Genomic DNA, 22,674 nt, shown 5'->3' on the forward strand with positions numbered 1-22,674 from the left:
ACTCAACAAGCACTGTTACCATTTAGTCGTGAGTCAGTCAATGTAGTTTTAGCCTCTTCTCAACGCTTTGAATGCCCGTTCTTCAGTTTCTGTGGCACATGGCAGAACTAGCATAATTTCAAGGTCCATTTAATTATTAAAAATGCTGGATTGTTTTTTCTACAAATCTACATAAGTACATATATATATATTTACATAAGTACATATTGCTATCGTGTAATAAATTGGCCCAGAGGTAAAATAATAATAATAATGTACATATTATTTGATGGCAAAATGCTTATAATGCTTTATATGTAATAGTGCTCAAGCACAGCATAATACAAAGGTATACTATCAAAACATTTTTGCAGACACACTGACTTTTCTGTTCCAGCTCATAGTGGCCTCGACGCAAATTTTACTGCAGCCATTTCTTTGTATGAACGGGCACATCTATGGTATGGTAAGTGGTTTTTCCAGAAAAACAACTACTAGTATTTAAAAAAATTACTTTGGTAATCTAATTTAATTTAATGGAATATGTTGGTATATATGTATTTCCTCTGGGAGAATTTCATCCTCCCTCTTCACCCACTGAGTGAGCCATTGTGTATAGAAATATTGAAACAATAAATAGGAACTGCCATAAGAACTACAGATATACACAACTCTGAGCATTAGAAATAATTTTTACCTAGCCAAATTAAATTAATGCTAACTGCACCGTGTTGTGGTCTCGTAATCCAGAGAGCAGACCTCCTCTACATAAACATATGTAGTGGCCATAAGAATAGGAATTTTGAGGGTTGCAAGAAGAGAAGTCCATTCAGTCCAAATTATGGGGCGCTGACATCAATTTCAGATTTTCGATTCTTTCCTGTAAGCGCCAGCTCGGAGACAGACGGGATGAGCAATTGGACATTTGGGCAGTGCACACAATTGAGACATATGTTTGGGATGTGAGTAAAGTACAACTCGTTGCTTCTACTGTTGTGTATACTCATACATTTGTAGATATATTTGATTTGACTTGACTTAGAGGGCTGAAAACTAAAATTGGTTGAGTGCTATGAAAGTCACTTTATTAAGTGTCTGTCTCCTGGGAATGAGATTCGAATAGGGGAGTGCTGCCACAGCCGTGCGCTCAATTTTGATTCGATTGAATCACCACCCTAATCATCGCTCAAGTGCTATCTCATCACACATTGTCGCATTATGAAATGTTGTTGCTGATTATCCCTTGAATTAACCCAACCCCACCCACCACGACTTGTGCCCTATCATCGGTCACATGTCAGTCATTGGATAGAGAGCAATGCATAATCGTAATACGCATCGAATTGATTCTGAATGGGTGCACGTGTCGGGTGCGGTTGCAAATTCCAATTCTAATTTAGAATTTTTAAGGCTACTTCAATAGCTGGGTGTAGGTGAAAGGTAATGTCTAGTTCGTGTTGCTCACAAGTGCGGCTCGTGCGTGCTAGCTGTACAAACCACAAAAAGATGCCACCGTTAAAGCTGGTCTCGTTTTAATTTAGTATTATAGGGCTCAGACACTTTATAGCGGTTGCTTGAAAGCGCTCTAGTAGCTGACTCTTGGTAAATTCTTGGTCGCCGCTAAAATGAATTATGGTCAAAAAGGAAGTGCGTAAATAACAGCAATGTGGGATAGCGACGACAACGCTAAGGCCACGTGGCATGGCCAAGTCACTGTGATGATGCTGTCGGCAATAAAGCCGCACCGGATGGCGGAAAGGAAAGTGCCTTTTGTGGTGGTCGTGTGTCAAGCATTGTGCCGCAATTATGAACGCTAAAAACTACTTAGATATTTTTATTAGCTGGATGGTTGGGAACAAATGAAGCTGGAGTAACATCCAGTTTCGAGGAAGCGGATGCGGATGTTAGCTGCATGACAGCAAACAAACATGGCAACACTAACTTAACGCATTGCGGACGTGCGCATGTCCGTTATGTTTTGCATGAATTTTCCATGCCCAAAGGCCCAAAGCCCTGACTCATGGTTTTCAAATGCATTCGTTCTTACCGGTTTATTGACGAAACACTGGGAACATTATCCTGTGAGCATATACCCTCCGCCAGAAGTCGATCTCGTATCTCCCAAGCGAACATTGTGGGGTTCTCCCGCTTGTAGTTAGCTATCGCATCTACCACAGGAGGTGTCGCCACCTTTGGCTTCGAACCGCCTATAACACCTGCCTTAAAGCTACCAGTCTCGTAATATCTGGAAAAAGCAGAAGAAATATTTTGTTTTTGTAAGTGTATAAATGAACAAAAAGGATCGGCAAGTTTAAGGGGACAACTTATGGTATACAGAAACAATAGCTTTCACAGGTTAAAATTTCATTTTTATCGCTTTTTAATATATAAATTTTCAACTAAAATATTTTCAAAATATACCCTTGAAATGGAACATGCCATAAAGGTACAAAGTCTTTGTATTTTATGTAAAATCACACTTCAATTCAAATGTAATAGCTTCGCTTAGGTAACTTTATAAAAAAGTTCCTATGGCAGTTATATCATATCCTGACGATTCAGACGATTGCCAAAATGCCCCAGCACACCTCAGAGAAAAAAGTATATGTGAATTTGTTAATTTGCTTATATTTTCTATTAAGTTGACGTTATATTTATTTTTGGTGTGCAAAAACCTACGTTTCTAGAAAAAATGTTTGTTGTAATTTTCATTTTAGGGTAAAATTCCACGTGGAACACATTTATCGGGGGAAGATCTCAGTCTGACAAGACCAGTTCTTATATTGCCGCCAGACTAGATCGGCATTGAATCCAATTACAAACTTTCTCAGAAATCCGGATATCTATGGAAAAATTAAGCGGAGCGGAAAAACAGGTGAATAGTCTTTGAGATCTAGTCGCCTAGCCTGAAGAGCGATTCAAAGAAATGGCTATATCAAGTGGGTTTTTTGATACTGATGTCGGGTCGATATAGACAGGTCTGTCTGTCCGTCTTGTTTGACGTTCCTTCTCGTTCTAAATCGTCTGCATTAATAACTTTTTTAAATGTATGTAGCCACTAAATGTAACTATCAAAACCTAATTGGATCGCTACCGTTTTAGAAAAATGGATACATTCCTATTACACTCAATATGTTAGGCGACTGTCATGTACACAAAACTTAAACATAAGGAATCAAGATGGCCACGTTTAACATATGCAAGCTATATCTAATTTATATTTACGAAGTTAAACCGCAGTATTGAAAATTGTTGCAAGGATCTGTACACAATACTGCTATCAAGTGAATTGAAAAATTGAAACATTTTTGAGATTACCCTACATTTTACCGTATTCAATTAAAAACAATTTAAATTTCAGCCGTCGTTTAGGTCGAGTTTCGATTCCGTGTGGCAGTCTCACTGTAGCATTTGCTTGGTTAGGTCATATCACCGCAAACGATTTATTATGCTATTCGTGGTGCAACTCGTATGTTGCTCCAGCTTGGCCCAGGCAGCCCTAATATGTTGAATGGTGCTCAAATGTAAATACATGCATACATGCAACAATTCGATAAACACACGCGAGTGTATGGGGTTAATTTATATTAAATCCAGCCCAAAGCCAACAAACTTGTACACATTATATATATTTCTGTGTTTAAAAAAGCTTTTAAGCTAATATTTTAGTTTTCTGAAGGGGGTATTTTCAATACGCTAGGAACTTTCTTTTCAAAGATAATTACCTTGATAGTATCTTTGATACACAGCCATGGCTCACACGTAACTGGCGGGATATGTCACATGGACGAACGCCATTGTGCGCCAGCTCCACGATGCGCTGTCGAACCACATCGGGTAATGGGCGTCCGTTAACAAAAACTCCTCCCAGTTGATTAACACCTCCATGACCTGTGAAAAATTAACGAAAAAGTAATTTAACTTGAATTTGTTAGAAGCTTTCTGATGTAATTTTACACAATCTTGACGAAGTCGTTGAAATTGTCTAGCGTCTAAATCGTATTTTTTAACAACATGCGACTAGCGGTAATAGGTACTTTTCAGGATTTTGAAACAATACATTAAGTAATTTAATCCGCAAGAAAGAATGCAACATATCATCCATCCCACCGTTTATAGCGGTAGTTTCTAAGAATTAAAACAACCAGATTTTGTCCACAGACTTTCTTTTTATCGTGATCAGATAATTGTTACAGACGGAAAAAGAAAATGAAACAAGTTGCTTTCTTGTTTAATTTTCATTTTCCGTCTTTGAAAATCATCTTCGGGGCCAAACATTACTTTACCTTTGCAGATCGATCGTTACAATGTCAGCTATCTGTAGGGCTTTAAGACAGGGGAGCAGGGCGGGAGCCAAATTACCGACGCTTCTAATCGAAGGGAGCCTCGTCTCAAGTACGCCCCTGGCGTCGTAAGATCTAAAGACAGCCCTGGCTAATCGATAATCGCTGGTAAGATTTTATACACAAATTTGGTGTAGCTACTACTCGTATATACAACAAAAGCTTCACACGGAATTGCAACTTTGAAAAATCAACCAAACGGAATTAACTGTATCCTTTGTAGTTTGTTTTATTGATTCTCTGCAAGTCAGCTATTAATCCTGATCATACATAAGTACATACAATTCATGTTTTTTTAAGATCACTATATCCAGTACTGTACTTATGTAAATGTTACATTTGTTAGTGTTTGCTCATTTGTAAACTTAGTAAATCATGAGCAAACAAAGTCAAAAAGTCTCGACATTTTTGCACGTAAGAGTATATGGACTTATGTATGTATGTAGGTACGTATATATGTATGTCATAAGGGCACGGCAGAGGCATATTTTTAATTGCGAAATAAAGTACACAAAGAGGCCGACCCATCAGCAGATTTTAGTTAAGAGTACTAATGATAAACATGCCACCAAAACAGAAGAGAGCACTTGGTTCCACACCATTTACAGTCTGACACTTCTCTGCGGTATTCGCAATTATATTATAAGTTTGGATTTGCTACAGCCTGTGCAGACTCCCCTTGTTTTCTTTGCAAAATTAAAAAGAAAGGACAATTCCGAATAAAATTAAAATTTTGTAAATATGTAATTAGTTTGTCATTCCACAACTAACTATTCCCTACCTATGTATACATATGTACAATGTACATACATAGGTAGCTTTATATTTTTCCTAAAAGTGAATTACTTTTTCTTAGAAATAATTTAACTAGTTCCTGGTCGATTAAGGCAATTGCACGCAAGACACAAGGCATCTAGCTTGATGAGTAGCTTTCTCAAACACTGAAATGCATTTTACCATGATAATGTTCTATACTGTTCTGATACTAAATCAGATCGATATTTGAATCAATGGATGATTGATAAATACTATAAACATACTCATTTTTTTGGAATAACTTCGATATTTTTAGTGCCGAATAAACAGCTGACATTATCCAACTGCCTGCTGATATGTACTACATACATTTATAATAACTTTCCGACTACAACGTATAATAACATAAATATACCTGAATGAGACCTTAGGTGAGAAATCTGACGATACGACACACTTTAAGGACTCAATTCAAAACGGAGCGGAGGTGCTGTTCCAGCTAGATTCACCCAGCAGGATATCGACAGAATAGAATATTGGAACAAAAGACCATTGTTTGCATCACATAATGCTTAATGGCAAATACAATTGTCATATAATGAAGTATCTATAGATCTGTAGTCACAAAGATTCATAAAATGCCTTTGTTGCACTCAACTCGTAGGTACCTAACAACAAATATTATGTACATACATTCGAGTATACACATTTAAAGTGGCGGCATGCTTGCCAGCGATCATTATTTGATTTCGCTTTACCTAAGCCAAAGTACTTTTCTCACATTCGATCCGATTTGATATACATTTTGGTCCCCTTTAGCATTACAAACGGACAATAGATGAACATTTGGTGTAATACATTATTTGCTAGGAACTGGGACGTTTCGTTTTATAATGTACAGGGTTATTACATGTATAATATTCCATCATGTTCTGATTGTAGCGGTAGGCTGTCGAGAGATCCATAGTGCGAGTTTACTTTAATATCGTCGTATTCGCTGGTGCTATCTCCAAAAGGTGGTGTACAGATTCGAATAGAAATCAAATCTAGGAGGAGCACAGGGTTTAGAATTCGAGTGCCATTTTTTTGTAACTATATATGTATATTAGCTTTTTGAACTCTACAGCCAGGACTGTCGAACGATAGCTGAATTCATATTAAAACTGGAGTCGTGACCGTAACCGCCAATGTAACGTAACCGTAACTGTAACCGTAAACCGAACCCGTAATTGATGCCGTATTCCGATTGCGTCAACGAAACTCTGATTGACGTTCCGTAGAAGAAGGGACCAGCAACAGCACCGCCACTGGATTTCTGCTGCTGGAGCTGAAGTTTGTTTTTCGTTTGTCTACTTCTCTGAAAAAGTAGACCGGCTCGAGCACTCGCGTTGCTGCTGCTTCTTTAACACTGTTTCAGCTTCTTTTTTAACCGTTATCACCGTTGCTTTTTTTTATTACAAAATTTGTTTTCTGTTTCGTTTTGTGTGCTGTAAAATATTGTTAACCATTTTTTCCGCGCTGTTTGCTGTCAGCCGCAGAGATCCTGCGCACGGGTTTCTTATTCTTATCTACCTCGAAGCATTTTTTACTTATCTGTATATCTACACCGTGAGGAAGGGCGCGGGCGTGTGAGAGTGTCCTTGGATATCCTTGGTCCTTGTTACGCTAACGCCACCGCACCGCCCACCCTTAACGTTTAGCGCACACCACTGGACTGCAGCCAGCCAACCAATGAAGATGAACGAAAAACCGAGGCCCGGGATATCCTTGGATATCCTTGTTGGTCCTTGTTACGCTTACGACGACCGACGACGACACTGGGTGGCTGCAGCCGCGTTCGTTGTGGCCAATCCAATGCTTATGCCATTGATAAGGGCGGGAAGGGAAAAAATATCTAAGTAAAGGCGTTTATATTTAGTGAAAGTGCTGTTTGTTTGTTTGTTTGTTTGTTTGCTTCAGAAGTACGAGTGTTAACCCTATAAGTGATTTCGAGATCAGTATTTAGATTTTAGTGTCTGCCTCAGCCTCCACCCAGCGTCTACATGCCAAGCGAAAAACTCTCTTTTCTCAGAACGGCTTCCAATTTCTACCAAGATTCTCCCTCTGTGGTGTATTTGTGTACGCCCATGACTTGTGCTGGCTTTGCTTTAGCTGACGCCAAAGACTTGGACATGGGTGGGAGGTGTTTTATTCCACCAATCGTCACCAAGATCAACAGGCGCGTTTATGCGGTTGCACCAATCACAGCAAACCGTTATGCCTACTACCTACCACTTAAGCACGCCTTGCAGTCTTCGGCCATCTCTCTCACACACTTGTATGTTCTATTGCCGTTGCTTCGCACTAACACTTCGGTGTTTCGGTATATCCCCATTTCGTATTTAATGACGATTGGCATTTGAATGTATGAATGTTCAAAGACAAAATAATTATGTTAGCGACAAAAATATTAACAAAAAAGTGAATTTTTCTCGCTGCATCAGAGTGTACACACACATATGAATACATGTGCATATGTACATATACATATCTAGATGTGTTCCATTAAAAAATCACGACTGAAGTAAACACAGGAACTTGCGCAGTGGTTAGAAGTGGGATATTATACGAGTAGAGATGCTCTTCACTTCCCCCTTGTGGCCTAAAAGTCACAACTACATGCAAACATATCATTAGAGGTTGAATTTTTACCAGCAATTCCCAAGGCACAAAAATAACAATTTGATTATGATTGTGCAGCGCACATTTGAATTAACATTTTCGGTGTATAACAACACACTGGGGAGGATAAATTTTGGATATGAGGTATTTCGCTTAAATTTCCTGATTATCCTTGCTGCTTTTTCTGTCTGCCAAACACGTCAAGCTTGATTTAAATGGTTTCTTCCCGCCCACGCAACTGGATTTAATAATATGATATATGTGAGATTTGATGTTTATACCGCTAGATCGCAAGATCTAGATCTTCTCCGAGGAGAAAAGTACCGCGGTCAGTTCAAAATCAAAAGCGCGTCTATATTCTTAGAGAGAATTTCGAAACATTATTACATAATTTGTTTATTTATTGGTGGAAAGAAACAGTTTTACGTCACTTACACGCACACATACATATGTATGTAAATTTCTACATATGTATATATGTATGTAGATATCTAATTGATTGATTAATATAATCGAAATCAAACTCAACAAGCTGTATTTAATTTTGTTTCTGCGTTGACTACACAATTGTTGTATTAATCAAAATGTATATGTTCATATATGTACTTATGTATGTACATATGTACATACAAGCTGCAGAATTAAAGAATTCTAGGAATCCCTTAGAATCCCAACGACGAGCAGCAACGATCCCATCCAAAAGCAAAGACGAGCATTAATTGCAATGCAGCGACGGCGAAGAGAAGAACACCGACGACAACGACGCGAGAGTTAAAACAACAACGCTAAACAAGAAGGAAGCTTGCGGTTCGTGTGGTTGTTCGTGGTGTGGAGTTCGGCCTGGTGTGGTTGAGAGAGCAAGGAGCTTATCTAAGACAAGCCGCGTGATTTCTATTCAAAAACGAATTGTTACAACCTTTTTTTTTAATAATTTATCAAACTTTACCGAATTAAATAATAGAAACCCCATATTCATATAATTAGGTACATATATATGCATAAATGTATTTTGTATCGGCTCAGCATCAATGACCGTGTGTAATCTGTGTTTTCTTTTTGTTTCTCCCTTGGTGTTCAAGTTTTTCAATGGTGAAGATATTACTTTTTAAATTTGTTTCAATGCAGAAGTCGACTAGACGTTATACATGCATGCAAACCTTGGCCGCTCTATGCCGAATCGACTGAACAAACTTTTTACCTTTTGGACTATACAGGTCAACTGTCAGTCAGAGTGAGTCCCGGGCAGAGCCCAATTTTTAATAAGATATCGTCGTTGGAAAATTATGCAAATTATGTTTGCAATTTTATTTCTTGATTCCACAAGACAGAGGCTTTAATTACAGCTTGAAGCAGTTGGTAGTATAAGGCAGAAGGAAGAGCGAAGAGCACAATAATAATTAAAGCAATCCCCCAATGAATGGTACTCGAAAAGTCAAAGCATAAGTTAAAAGCGATTTGTCAAATTAAAATTAACGTGGGTTCAAAGGAGGCGGAGGGTGGTTGAACAAAAGGATGAGGAAGCTCCAGCAACACAGTAACAGCAGTTTAATATACAATTGGGAATTCATCGTAGTGAGGCAAATTTGTAGCAGCAGTGCTTTTTCTAAAAAGGAACAGCTGGGCTTCATGAAGGGCACCCATTATGATGGCTAACATACGAGGGTGGATCATTAAGTACCTGCGTTAGCCATGATAGCTTTGTATTACATTTTTTTATTTGTTAACGTAGTCTATTTTTAGCTCAATAAATTTAGTGAAACAATTTTCAGATTTTGGTTTCCCTACCAAATATGAATTTGTTCAGTGATTTTTCACTTCTTTGAAGCGACTTTGCCGTGATTATCGGCACCCATCGAGCAATATCTTTTTCATAAAAAGTCAAACATAGCTACTTAATGCAGGCGCACAAAATGTATACATATAATACGCAATATATAGAAGGAATTAAAAGACAAGCATAGCCTTAATGGAAACCATCAGACAGAAAACGGGCATGGCTATATCCAATACAGCTTCTCATCTTGATCAGAATGCAATACTTAATAAACTGATTATGAATACACTATGAGTTCTCTGATGTCTTGATTCCATCTGTGCGTTACAAATTGCTCGAAATCATAAGACCATATTCAAGTGTATAAATTAAAGCAAGTGAAAATACATTTTCCTATAAGAAACCAAAACAATTGTGTTTGTTCTACAGCTATGGTGGTATTTAAAGTTATACATATGTATATGTACATTGGACACAAATAAATAACACAATATATTTACAATACCAATCACTTTATCAGTGTTCCCTTTATTACCTTTTATTCACACTTTTTCATTTAGTGGCAACAAAAAGGCTGTAAGAAGTCACAGGAAGCCGGAAACACTTTTAAGATTTTGTGGCTTTGGTGTTAACATGATTTGAATAGTACTGAATCTTAATCTCGTATTTGTGCGGTTATAGACTTGGACTTAAATCGCTGTCCTGTCACCTTATGAGGTATATTCCGTTACTGCGAATGTTGTAATGTAATGTATACTATCATATGTCCGATTGTGCCTTAATCTGAGTCTGATTCAGCGCTTCCATGTGAATAAAAATGCAGACAGACAGAGCCAGTGGACTTCTCCTCTCCAGTGATCATCAACCAATACAAATAAATAAAAAAAAAAAACAAAAGAAAAAACACCATCAAAGCCAGGAAAGCACCTTGCGGTCGGGATGCATTTTTTCAATTAGGCACGAAGTTATTTGAGACATTTCTTACAAAGCCACAGAAAATTGATCGGTCAGTCAGTTAGTCAGTAGTGTGAGGTGAGGTGAGGTGAGGGAATGAATGGCGTTGAAGCCAAAGTCAGTGTCGGTATCGGAGGTATCAGACGTGGACGTGGGAGACAGCTACAGGCATAGTTTCTGCACATTGTCACACGAGCGTGCAGTGAAAACAGTGTGATTGAATAGGAATATAATGCATCAACTTACCATCACCAGATATACTGCCTTGCGAACTGTGTGAATCTTCTGAAATTTCAATTGGGAATAAATTGCTTTTTCAATGTCTGTATATGAGTGTATGTTTGTGGTACCTGCCCCGTTTTGGACCTCATTCATTGCTGTTATCCATTCAACGCCTTGTGACTGTGACATGAAATTGTTTGATGACGGCGTTGTTGGGGCATCCGATATGCTTCCCAGTATACGATTCGAATATTCATCGAACTTATGCACTGCAATGTAATAATAAAACACAATAATAAGGCTGCTGATCTTGATCAAGTGCACGATTAGATATGTATATACGAAAAAGTAAGCCGGTTGATTCTTCTCTAATAGAATATCCCCATCTACCCTAAGAGTGCAGATCTAATTAGTGTTAAAATCGTATCTCCATATATTTATAACATAAAAAGGACAAAACCAACCAGGGAACAGAGGACTAACAAATATTTAGAAATTGAGGAAAAGACAGACACTGAATAAAGTCGTGGGCCATTCGAATGGGCCATGTGCTTTTCCTTTTTAACCGAGAAAACCGTGACTTAAACGAGGAAACTCTTTCATTTAATTTCTGTTGGTTATGGCATTCGTACACATCGAACAAGACGAAGAATCGAATGCGGCGACAACAGGTCGCATCTGACTAAAAATCTTAGGACAGGAAATAAAAAAATCCCAAATCGCAATCCCCACTCCACCCCAACCTTTCGGGCAGCAGAGGCAGCGACTTTTCGCTATTGTTCTTCAGTCAAGCAATGTTCAGTCCCAGTCCCGTCCCCAGCTTAGTCTGCAGTTTAGATTTAACAAGTTCTCTTTCTGCGGATCAACCTTTCTCAACTGGGAATTTTAATATATTGAAAATGTAATTTTATGTTCCACAGAAATATACATATGTATGTATGTATTGCTGATATTTTTTATATAGTTCGTATAACATCAATAAAGCACAGCGTGTTGTCGTACATATCTAATATCAAACAGGGACATACAAACACATGGATATGTAAAATTAATTGAATGCCAAATGGATACATGCATTAACATGTAACTTACATTTCGACTTTTCGTCAATTTGTGCTGAGGTATAAACAATTCCGTTGTTATGGTGGGGATGATCATTCTGATGATGATGGGTGCCGATTGTGATGCTCAGGTTGTCACCTGTCGGAGCGCTTTGTAGTGTGTGTATGGTCGGTGAGACAGCCAGATGCTGTTGTTGCTGTGAGAGGTGGTGGTGTTGCAGATGCTGTTGATTATCGTGCTCATGCTGGCTCGTGTTGGTAGTCAACGTTTGATCTTGGCCATGGCTACTGTGAACAGGCAAGGGCTGGTGGATGATGTGGTGCTGCAGCTGATGCTGCGAGAGCGTCGCAAGCCCATGGCTAAGATGTGACGATGTCTGCATTTCCATTATGATCATCAGAATCTGAAAAAAAGGCAAGCAAATAGTTCAAGCGGAATAGAAAAGTTTCTGTAGCTGCTATAAGTCCAGTATTCACTAAATCCGGGGAGTTAAGCTACCTAAAATATGGTACATCAGCGATAGGTAGCTGCTACCTGACTACCCCTGCATAATTATAGATAAGAAGCCTAGAACGTTGAACTTACTGCCACTGCAAGAACAAAGGCGAAACCGAACCTAAGTCTTGTGCTCGAAGCGTTTGACGAAAGCTACTTGTTCTTATACTCGTGCTTGGGAAGCTACGTGGCTCATTGCTAATAATAAACCTGCTTTAAGTTACCCACCCAGACTGATCAACTATTGAATACTTCGCAGAAATACGACTTACATATATTATATATATAATGCAATTAAGTTCTACACGAGTATGCTGTAGAGCACGGCTGATAAAACATGAAGATAATCATTATCCAGGTGATGTGAGCAATAAATTATCTACATAAATATGTATGTATGGATATTCGTGACACAAATTTGAGAGCAACGATATCCTTTATTTCCCCAGTGCATTAAAATGTAAAGATGTAAGAGCTTAGGTAACCAGACATTTGCTTGTACTCTGGCGACCAGAAGAGGAATAGGCAAGCAAGGCCATTAGAAGTCATCGGCATAACGTCGATAATCATAAGCAGTGGCTGGAAGCTAACCAGAGCAGTTAGCCAGAACTTCGTTGACGATGGCCTGAGCCGGTGGCAACAAATCCACATTCGAAGGGCTGGTTATTTCTGGTCTAAAATATAGGTCATGTGGATCACGTTAGAGTTCATCGGTTTGTATTTGTATACAATGGCTTTCAATTCTATTCTTCCGGAAGCTCATCCGACTAATAAAGGTCTAACCACATATAATAGGATTCATTTTTCTTTAATATTTTATACGGCTTTCCGCAGTTGAATATGTGATATGGAATCTTACTAGTCAGATGCCACAAAGCATTTCCCGCTCATTTCCTTATGATATGCCAGCGCTGGCACCGGTGCCTGTGCCCAGCAACATCCCTCGACGACCTACCCCTACCACAAGGAAGGCGAGCGCGCGCGCGTGTTTGTAGCACTCATTCACCTGTTGTTAATTGACCTTTTTGAGACTCTCACTCCCTTAAGGGTCATTGCAGTTGAGCAGTTGAGCCAAGTGCATGAGAGAGGGCACGTGTGTGAGTGCGCTAGAGTATGTGTATTCATGATCATGAAACTCGCGCTGCATTTGCTTAGCTTGGCTAGACCATCTGTTTTCCTTAAAGAGTCTCACTACCCTGTTGTCAAGAATTTTCACGGGTACGCAGTTATAGTTATAGTTATTCTAGTCTATCGTATATTTTGGGGAACAGTGCTACATGTTTTGACATAAATATTACGAGCTATGAAACTATGGAACTATTTTTCCCTTCCAGAATGATATCATCATTCATGCATATGTACGAGTGTCTACAAAATATAATTCGGCTGTAACGCCAGCGCGGGAAAATGGCATGAAACGGTGTATCCACCTTTTCGCACCCCCGACTTACAGTTCAGATGCGTTTCTGTATTTTACCATGTACGATAAAGTATAACAGAAAGAGTTAACTTTTTGAAACTTAACTTTTTTAACCGAAAAAGCTCCTTAATATGATGTCATGTATATAGTATGTATTTATGTACACATGTACATAGAAATGCAAAACTGAGGCCCAGCCAAACTGAAGTCACGGTCGGTCAAAGCCTGATGAGGGCAGGGGCGTAAGCGACGAGTTTCTGTTTCTTCGACGTTCTTTTCAAGACCAACTTACTTTTTTTTGTCGTAATACATTCAATTCAGAAAATAAAAGTGGGAAAATATAAACGCATTTTCACACACTCCACTCACATCGAATAATGGCGATGACGACTCAAACGACTCAGCTCCGGGAGTCTATGAAAACGGAAAAAAAGCAGCTCAAGGTCAGGGGCGTGGGTAAATGTTGCCCAGAGGTTGCCCAGACAAACAAAACACGATCTTACATAGGGTACATATTTACTATACATATGTATGTATGCAGATTACGGTTAGGCGTTGGATTTTTTGTATCCTTACAGAGTGTAGTACTAATATTGATAATTAAGTTGATTAAGCTCAAATTTAATTACTGCACCCAATCCTCAGACTCAGACAAACAATTTCTGTCACAGCTCAAATGTACTCACCGAAACGAACTACACATTGGTTTTCATTTCCAAGCTCAGTCGGACTTTTTGTACTGATATTCACTTTATATTCATTGAAAATGGACCACAAATCTACACTTTTTATAAGCATTCGAAACTTAAGGCATTTAATAAATATAGATTATTGAGTTTCAATAAGTTCACATCCGAAATACACATACATTCAAGCAAGTTGATTTTTATACAATACGGCACTTGGCATGGTCGGCAGAGCAGCGCGTACCACTTGTTGGGCCATATGTCCACGATACAAGCCAAGCCGAGCTCCAGGTGGATGGATTATGGACCGTACGAAACGACCGACTCGAGCGAAACTAAATTGTTGAATGACAATGGACGGCGGAAGCCGGGTTTGAACCACTCAAATTCAATGGGGATACTTTCTGTGTGTGCTTGTGTCGGCTTATGTATCATTTGAGTCGCGCTCAAACTTGGTCTAAGACGGCTTTACGGTTGGTCGATTCCATTTCCACTCACCTGGGCACCTAGCGTATTGCATGCTCGCTCGATCTGCAATATGATCAGCGCAGAGAGAGAACGATAGAAAGAGAAAGAGAGAGAGGCTCCCGTGTTTTACTTTGTATGCATACACAAAGTGTTAGGGTATTAATGTACTTTTTTTTACTAAAGCGCGCGTGGCTATATACTTCATATATAGCATGTAAGTATGTATGTGCATCCACACGTACATATATTTTAAATAATATATTTTCACGCAATTCAGACCGACACACAGGGGAGGGAGGCGGGCCCTTTCTCTCTGTCTGTCGTTATATTGTACACACATACATATGTATGTACTGATTATACATATGTAAGTACGTGGCTTACTGGGCGATGCTCAAACAACAGGTAAGCAACAGTCATATTTGCAAGTTTCTATACAACTTTCTCGGCTCTTTACTTTACATGTACGGAAGCAAGCGGAAGTAAAGCATGTTGTTCACCTGATCAACCTACCCCCTTTTCAGCAGTTTGAGTGGGTTGTGGTCGTGGCTCGCATCGAATGCCTGCACTCCACAGGTTGAGTTGATGAGTGAGTACATAGTTAACGATATACATATGTATACTCGCATTTGTTCGTATGCAAGTGGTAAACACTTTTATTTATGTCATCTTCGGTTCCAGTACAGTCGCGTATCCTGTCAATGCACACCTGCATAGGTATTGCACACTATTGTTACTTGGAACACTTAAAGGAAATAAACATATGCATACTACATTTACTTTACTCTATTTAATAAATAATTATGGATACATACAAAAATATGTATGTACATGTGTATGTATAATAAATCGAAATATCTATGTATGCGTGCATGCATGAACGTTAATATTGAGGTCATTATGTAGTCAGTATGTACATCTATGTAGGTACCTGTAGCCAAACAAACGCAGGTGCTTCGCTTCGTATCCAGCTAACAAAATGAAAACGGCGCGTGCCAAGCAAATCGTCGACTACCGTTGGAAACCACAGTGGGGCGGAAGAGTGACGAGATTGAGCACTCAACCGTCTCTGATTCAAGCTCAGAGTTCTTTGGTACTGGGTTGGAACTTGCTTAGGGGCATTTGATGTATATATGTATGTACTTACATACGTACACATGTAAGTTCAAATGAACATCCATTTGAATAGATATAAATTTCATATTACCACTACTAACAAAAGATCCTTCAAGGATTTACTTTATCATTCATACAGCTCATTATCTGTGGTCCAAAACCGTTAGAATTACATGTAACCATCGCAGTCATCGTGAGAGGGGGAAACAGAACCAGCTGTTCTAGTGCTGATGCTAGCTGTTAGGACAAGGAACAACCATCTACATATACATAGCTATGTTGTGTCTTTTTCCACCTTCCCTTTAATTTTTCTAAGCGGTGAAAACTCCTTAGCACAAACGGAGCCCGCGCTTTATTTACAGAACACCTGTTAGACAGCAGCAACCGTGGCGGTGGTGGCAGCCAACGGCATGTTGGTCAAAAACCTACCCTATGATCGCCTTTCCTTTCCTCAGTCAGTTCATTCTTGGCGCATATGTACATTTTACATGTATACATATGTTTGTTCTTTTTTTTGTGGTTTTCAGTTAGCTTGTGCGTAAAGACTAAACTTGGGGCACACATACGTGCGGGGTTCAATGATCTACAAAATGCATAACCTAATGTACCTAGGCGATAATACAAATTATGTTATTATTATGTATATTCACAATATACACACATACTATATGTATTTATACATATATGTTTATAAATTTGTGAACAATTTATAGCACTATAATTACAAGACTAACCGATGAGATTCCGACACATGACAAAATTATGCGATAGAGAGGACATGAGGATCTAATCGATACTGTGTTAGCGTTTCATCACCCGTTTGATTCAGTAGTTGCGAAAAAAAATTTGTTTCTGAAGATTTTGTTTTTATAATTTGTTGATTTATGTACATACCTCAGACAAGTTTCGAATCACAAGAACGAACATAACAGAACAAGAAATAGAGTCAGTTGGCATTAGATATATTGATTTTTTGGTGTGTTGACGAAAGACTATTTGAAAAAAATCAATTGATCGATCGAAGCCATCGGGACTGGTCATAGAACTGAAAGAGTATAGAAACTTCGGCCATACTAGTTACTAAATCAGCTGTCTTGTGTTTTATCCAGAGCCTTAACCATTCAGCAAAATAATGGTCAAATGTTTTCACATTCATTTATAAGTGCATATGTAAAATGCGTGTGTCTATATGTACATGCATACATTCCTTTGTACATTCATTCAAGGTACATATGTACTTACGTACAATATGTAAGTAGAATTTATCCATAGTGCTCGCTTACTCTTTATATGAACAATCAGTACTCATATGTTTTTGGTATGAAATTCGGTATTTCAATCGTGGCTCGTGGCTTTTCACGGTCTGCAAGCCAACCGAGACAATTTTTCTGCTGTTTCTTTTGGTTTTTGTTGACTGTAGCTGTTGCTGCTGCCAACTGCCTTTGTTTTTTTCTGTTATGTTATATACTGAGTATTACTATTACTAAGTATTTTTGTTGTTATTTTTTATACCCGATACTGGAAGAGCTTAGGGATATATTAGTTTTGTAGTCGAAATGGATGTGTGTAACGCCCAGAAGGATCAGATCAATAGCCGAGTCATGTCTGTCTGTTCATCTGACCGTCCGTCCGTCCGTCCATCCGTCCGTAAGTAATTATTGTAGATAATGACCATATCTACCAGATCGCCGAATCTGTATTCACCGGATCGTTTTTATAGCTCAAATAAACAAATATATTTCAGTGACTACGCTACCCCTTCACTTACTTACCAATTCCCCCTCTCGCTCACACACTCTTCCTCGTGCATGGTGCGACCTCTGTAGAAGGAAGCGAGATATAACGGCAGGAGTTTGTGTGAGAAGTGAAAGACAGCTGTAGAGGAATAATAACAGAAAAAGAGAAATGGAAACATATCAAATATTGTAAAACTATAATCAAATAGGTCTTTAGTCGGATAGGGGATAAACGAAGTGCAAGAATTAATATTCTTTTCTCTCTATTTTTCTCCCATCTCTTATGACAAGTCCAGGAAAAATTGAGGGAGACCGCGGTGAGATCCTCTCATTAACTACGAACTCAATTCTTCCCTTTTGAGACAGAGAAAGATATAGCATGTAATATAACGTTAAATTACGTATAAAATACATATGTGGTATGTATAAGTAACATAAATTATAAACTCATGTGACTGAGTAGCAGGTATTAACTTATAGCCGCGGCTATCTCGTTTAGATTCGACAATCTGGTAGATATGGTCATTCTATACGATACTGCGTTTTATCGTAGTTTAGTTTTATCGTATATTTAAAATTTTGCCTGCAACAGATTTTCGTTCCTTGTGTGGGCGGAAGGGGGCGGTGCACAATTTCGAGATTCGCTTGTAGCAGTCTGGAAACAAAATTCGATTGCTCTAGCTCTAATTATTCTCTGAGATCTAGGCGCTCATCAAGACGGACAGACGGACAGACGGACAGAAGGACAGACAGACAGAAGAACAGAACGACAAACATGGCTATATCGACTCGGCTATTGATGCTGATCAAGAATATATATACTTTATGGGGTCGGAAACGATTTCTTCTCTGCGTTACACACATCCACTTTTACCACATATCTAATATACCCCGTAACTCTTTGAGTACGGGTATAAAAGGAAAGAAAGACAAACTTCGGAGACCAAAAACTGTATCGTACAGTTTTGATACCTTTGATGGGGTATAACATTAACAACAAATTTATTTAAATCTCTGACCCTTTGAAGTTTATGCATATGTTTGTATGTTCTTTACCAAGATGAAAATTCAAGAAGACATTGCAATTTTCATCGGTTATCTTTTCACATTTGTTTTTTTGTCCAATCATACATAGGATGTCTGAACATTTGCTGTCTGGGTGTCTGGGCCGGGGCGAGGTCGATACTGATGTACTGTATATACATAGATACCAATTAATAGAAGAGTGGGGAGAGGAGAGAATGTACATTTTTCATATTAGTGTAAATATATTTTCCTTGTGCGTATGATAAAAATACAACCACACACGTACAAATAGGTGTGTATATACGTTCATATGTACATATGTATTTATAGAAAGGCAAGCAACGAACCGTAATTCCTAAAACCACTAACACAATCAAGCCCAAACTGCCAGAACGAACACTATGGTGTAGAGTAGGTATAGTGCAAAGAGGCCTCACGACAGCACAGCCAAGCCAGGCGGCCCAGTGGGTATAACAAAAGTTGTGGAAAAGAGAAATATTTACTGAAAATGCAAAAACTGATCGCTATAAATGTTGTGAAATTGGTTTGATTTTTGACTGGACACACCAACTATACAGATTCTTAGATCTTGCACTGCTTAATACTTCCCTCCTGTTAAACATATAGCCCAACTGAAATCTAAATTTTTTGACATAATCCATTTATCAGCCAGTGTTGCATTACGGGCTGATAACTCTTCATAATTAGCTGATTTTTTGAGCAGAGATTTTATGACAGCTCTCCTGAGAGTCGAAAAGAAGCGCCTAGCTTTTGGAGACTATAAGAGATAGCGGAATAAAATGTTGTCTCCAGAGTATCGTACTATGTACATACATACACCTAGCGAAAGAAGGTCTGAAATTTTTAATATTTACACCAAGACTTAAAACATTTTATTTTACCATGCCATTTTTGTCTGAGTGTATGTGTCTGACTGATACGAGGGTGGTCAATTATTGATTTTATTAAAGAAACAGGGGTTTTGGGATAAGCAATACATTTTAATTTCCTTCGAGCTCTGTACCCTTGTACAACGTTTCCTCATAGGATAAGTCGAAATTCACAAAATAGGCATGTTTTTGTGAGATGAAAAAAATCCCTTTCTGCCGAGCCATTTCTTTAGATTCTTCAGATCTGATCGTATTTTATTCGCGATTTTAGGGGCATAGGCTTGTATATCGAACATTTACCAAATTAAGGGATATGGTGTTGGCCGATCGGACATTTTAAAACCCGAGAAACTTCTCATAATTACAAAACAAATATTTTTCGACGAAACTTGGACTTTAATGTCAAAACTCATATAAAAATGTAAGTTTTGAAATTTGATTCAAAAGCTCACCTGATTATGTTAACATGTTATGTACATGTAATTTATGCACTTGAATTGTTGATACATCGCGGTTATCGGTTTTTTTGCTTATTTTTTTGTAGCATTATTTGTACCCTGAATTTGTACAATTGTTTTGGGACCTTTACTGGGCGGCGTGCTGCTAAACTTTCGGAATCGTTTGTGCTTGTACGGCTACAACGTAATTAAGTAAACAAATTTTTTACCCTTAAAATTTACCAATATTTCATTTTTTTAAACACAAACTAATTGACGTAGCTTCTTCAAATTTTGACAGGAGTCAACTACAGATACCTGTTGATAAAAGCATAGCTGCCCTATCAGTTAAGAGGTGGTAAATTCAAAAAGTCATGGTTTCTGAACCAAGGCTTTGAAGCTTTGTGCAAAATTATAGAATACAAATTTGCACAAAAACGGATAGGCATACATATGTATAGTGCAACAAGTCGGCCCTGCAACAAAATTCGATACACTATTAAATATGTGACTTCTGTGCTCAATAATAAGGTTCAATAATACACGAAAGGTTAAGTAAAATGAAGGGTACAGGGCACAATCAATGGCTCCACGGTGGCTCCAAATCCATTTGAATGAAGGTGCTGTACAACAACATGGAACTACAACAACCATAGGGGTCCCACCACAATCAGCCCACAAAAAGCACGTATGGATAAATTATGTACACATTTGAACTTCGCGCTTACCTCACAGAGATGAGATGCCAGACAGTCAGAAAAGTCTGATCTTTTTTAAATCATAAGCACCCGATTCTTAGTCACACCCTGTTTGAGTTGCGAGTGTGTGTGAGCGTGCCCTGTGTGAGTTGCGTTTCTATGTGCACACATGCATGTTTCATATTGTTTCATATTCATGAAATGGCCGTTATGTTTTGACACTTCAGTTTATATCCAGCAGTCTAGCGGATAGAGACAACCGATCGAATAGTGCCAACTTAGATTATCTTAAAACTAGTTTAGCCCTGCCTAAATAAAGTAGTGATTTTGGATTTAGGCTATCGATCGTGCAATTACGCGCTTTTTGTTTTATTCTCTCTTCCAACTGACACACCCACACTAACGAAATGCAAAATATTTTGTTTAATTTGTTTCAGATTTATGCAGAGCAACGTGTAAGAATGGACAAACTGTTGAGGGCCATACGATATGTCCAGCGGAAACCCTACAGGATGTAGACTCTGGACACGTAAACTTGATGGGGAATCTGCAGAAATATAAGAACCGGCCCTTTTACGTTCTTATAGATGAGCTGCATTTCAAAGATCTGGGGGTAATTAGCTAAGAATAATATGTAATATCATTAAAATAAATAAATAAGTCCATATTTCAGGGCTGCAACTGGAACCAAATGTTTAACCAAGTGTACCTTTTGGTGGTAAGTAATTTTCATTTGTATGCAGTATATACGCTACAGGGCAGTGTAAACACATCGCCCACACATGGCTTTCATTTTTTTGTCAGTGTGAGATGCAAGAACCACTCACACAAACACGTTCGTTGAGAGCGAGAGTCGCGACTCCTGTTTCAGCAATTCCTTTTGGATCCTTCTATATATGTATATATGTATGCCTGCACACGTATTCTCTCACATGATTTTGTACTTTCTCAAAACATACACTTCTTTTTAAATTTTGTATGGTGCTATGACACTTTCTGAAGATATTTGCTCGGATTCATTTATCAATATTATTATTACTTTTTTTATACCCGTACTCAAAGAGTTAAGGGATATACTGTATTTGTGGTAAAAGTGGATGTGTGTAACGCAGAGAAGGAAACCCCATAAAGTATATATATTTTTGATCAGCATCAATAGCTGAGTCGATATAGCCATGTATGTCTGTCTGTCCGTCTGTTCGTCCTGGTGAGCGCCTAGTTCTCAGAGACTTCTCACAAATTTATATACTGACTGAGTACGGGTATAAAAGTAGAGTCGCGTCCAGAAGCGACTAACACGTTCCTTTTCGTTTTAATATAGCATGTACGAACTATATGCGGATACATGTACGTACATTATATATAAGATTTAAGATATACAAATTTTGGGTCCAATTTATAGCTACATTTATCAGCCTTTTAGATTTGCAAATTTAATTATATTCATTCAATAAAAAAAAGTAATGCCTTTATGATTATATTATATATTCAATAGGGACCAGCAGTTGCCGGTTACGTACTTGGTCGGGACGAAATCCACAGTACTGTAAAAAAGGTGGTGCAGAAGGTAATTGACAATGGTGACGGAAAACTGATGATACTATTCTAAATCAATTGTACCACACGGTCTTAGAATCGGACTGGGAAGAGCAGTGCCCAACCGAAGTGAATCCGAACACGTCCGCGTTGCTTGCGAGTGGGAGTTGAGCACGATGCGAGGGTGGTGCTGAAACGAAAATTCAATGTGAGTCAAGAGCCATTCAGCTTTCAATTCTGCAAAAACAACACTTGCATCCTGAAATCTTCTTTAATCCACCTACTGCCATCCCCTTCATGACCAGAATTTTCCGAGTTCTGGTCTCTTCGTGAGTGAAGGTGGATTGGGGCCCCAAGAAATGCAGTGGATTGTGCCTATTGGGGACACCACTTAAAAAAAAAACGCACCTACATC

At 38.5% G+C, this 22,674-nt stretch overlaps 1 protein-coding gene and 1 long non-coding RNA gene across 11 annotated transcripts in view; one reads left to right on the forward strand and one right to left on the reverse strand.

Moving 5' to 3' along the window:
* Positions 1-20,131, reverse strand: part of LOC111070758 (paired box protein Pax-2a) — a 30,380-nt gene extending 10,249 nt beyond the window's left edge. For 3 of the 10 annotated variants that reach the window (XM_022361597.2, XM_022361596.2, XM_041593360.1), the window contains exons 1-6: positions 14,353-14,676; positions 11,782-12,154; positions 10,818-10,958; positions 10,714-10,752; positions 3,705-3,870; positions 2,027-2,224 (exon numbers count right to left, since the gene is read on the reverse strand). In XM_022361597.2, the coding sequence (XP_022217289.1) occupies positions 2,027-2,224; positions 3,705-3,870; positions 10,714-10,752; positions 10,818-10,958; positions 11,782-12,148 (911 nt within the window). In that variant the 5' untranslated portion in view covers positions 12,149-12,154; positions 14,353-14,676. Of the gene's footprint in view, positions 1-2,026; positions 2,225-3,704; positions 3,871-5,988; positions 6,736-10,713; positions 10,753-10,817; positions 10,959-11,781; positions 12,155-14,352; positions 14,677-20,040 lie in introns of those variants that run through there. The other 7 variants (XM_022361592.2, XM_022361591.2, XM_022361589.2 and 4 more) reach the window with 7 other exon arrangements.
* Positions 15,081-15,592, forward strand: LOC111070760. The gene is made up of 3 exons (XR_002607401.2): positions 15,081-15,225; positions 15,294-15,409; positions 15,502-15,592. It is a non-coding gene; the product is annotated as an uncharacterized LOC111070760 (long non-coding RNA).
* Positions 20,132-22,674: the final 2,543 nt, after the last annotated feature.

This window comes from Drosophila obscura, unplaced genomic scaffold (genome assembly GCF_018151105.1).
Source record: "Drosophila obscura isolate BZ-5 IFL unplaced genomic scaffold, ASM1815110v1 contig_187, whole genome shotgun sequence".
Taxonomy (NCBI): Eukaryota; Metazoa; Arthropoda; class Insecta; order Diptera; family Drosophilidae; genus Drosophila; species Drosophila obscura.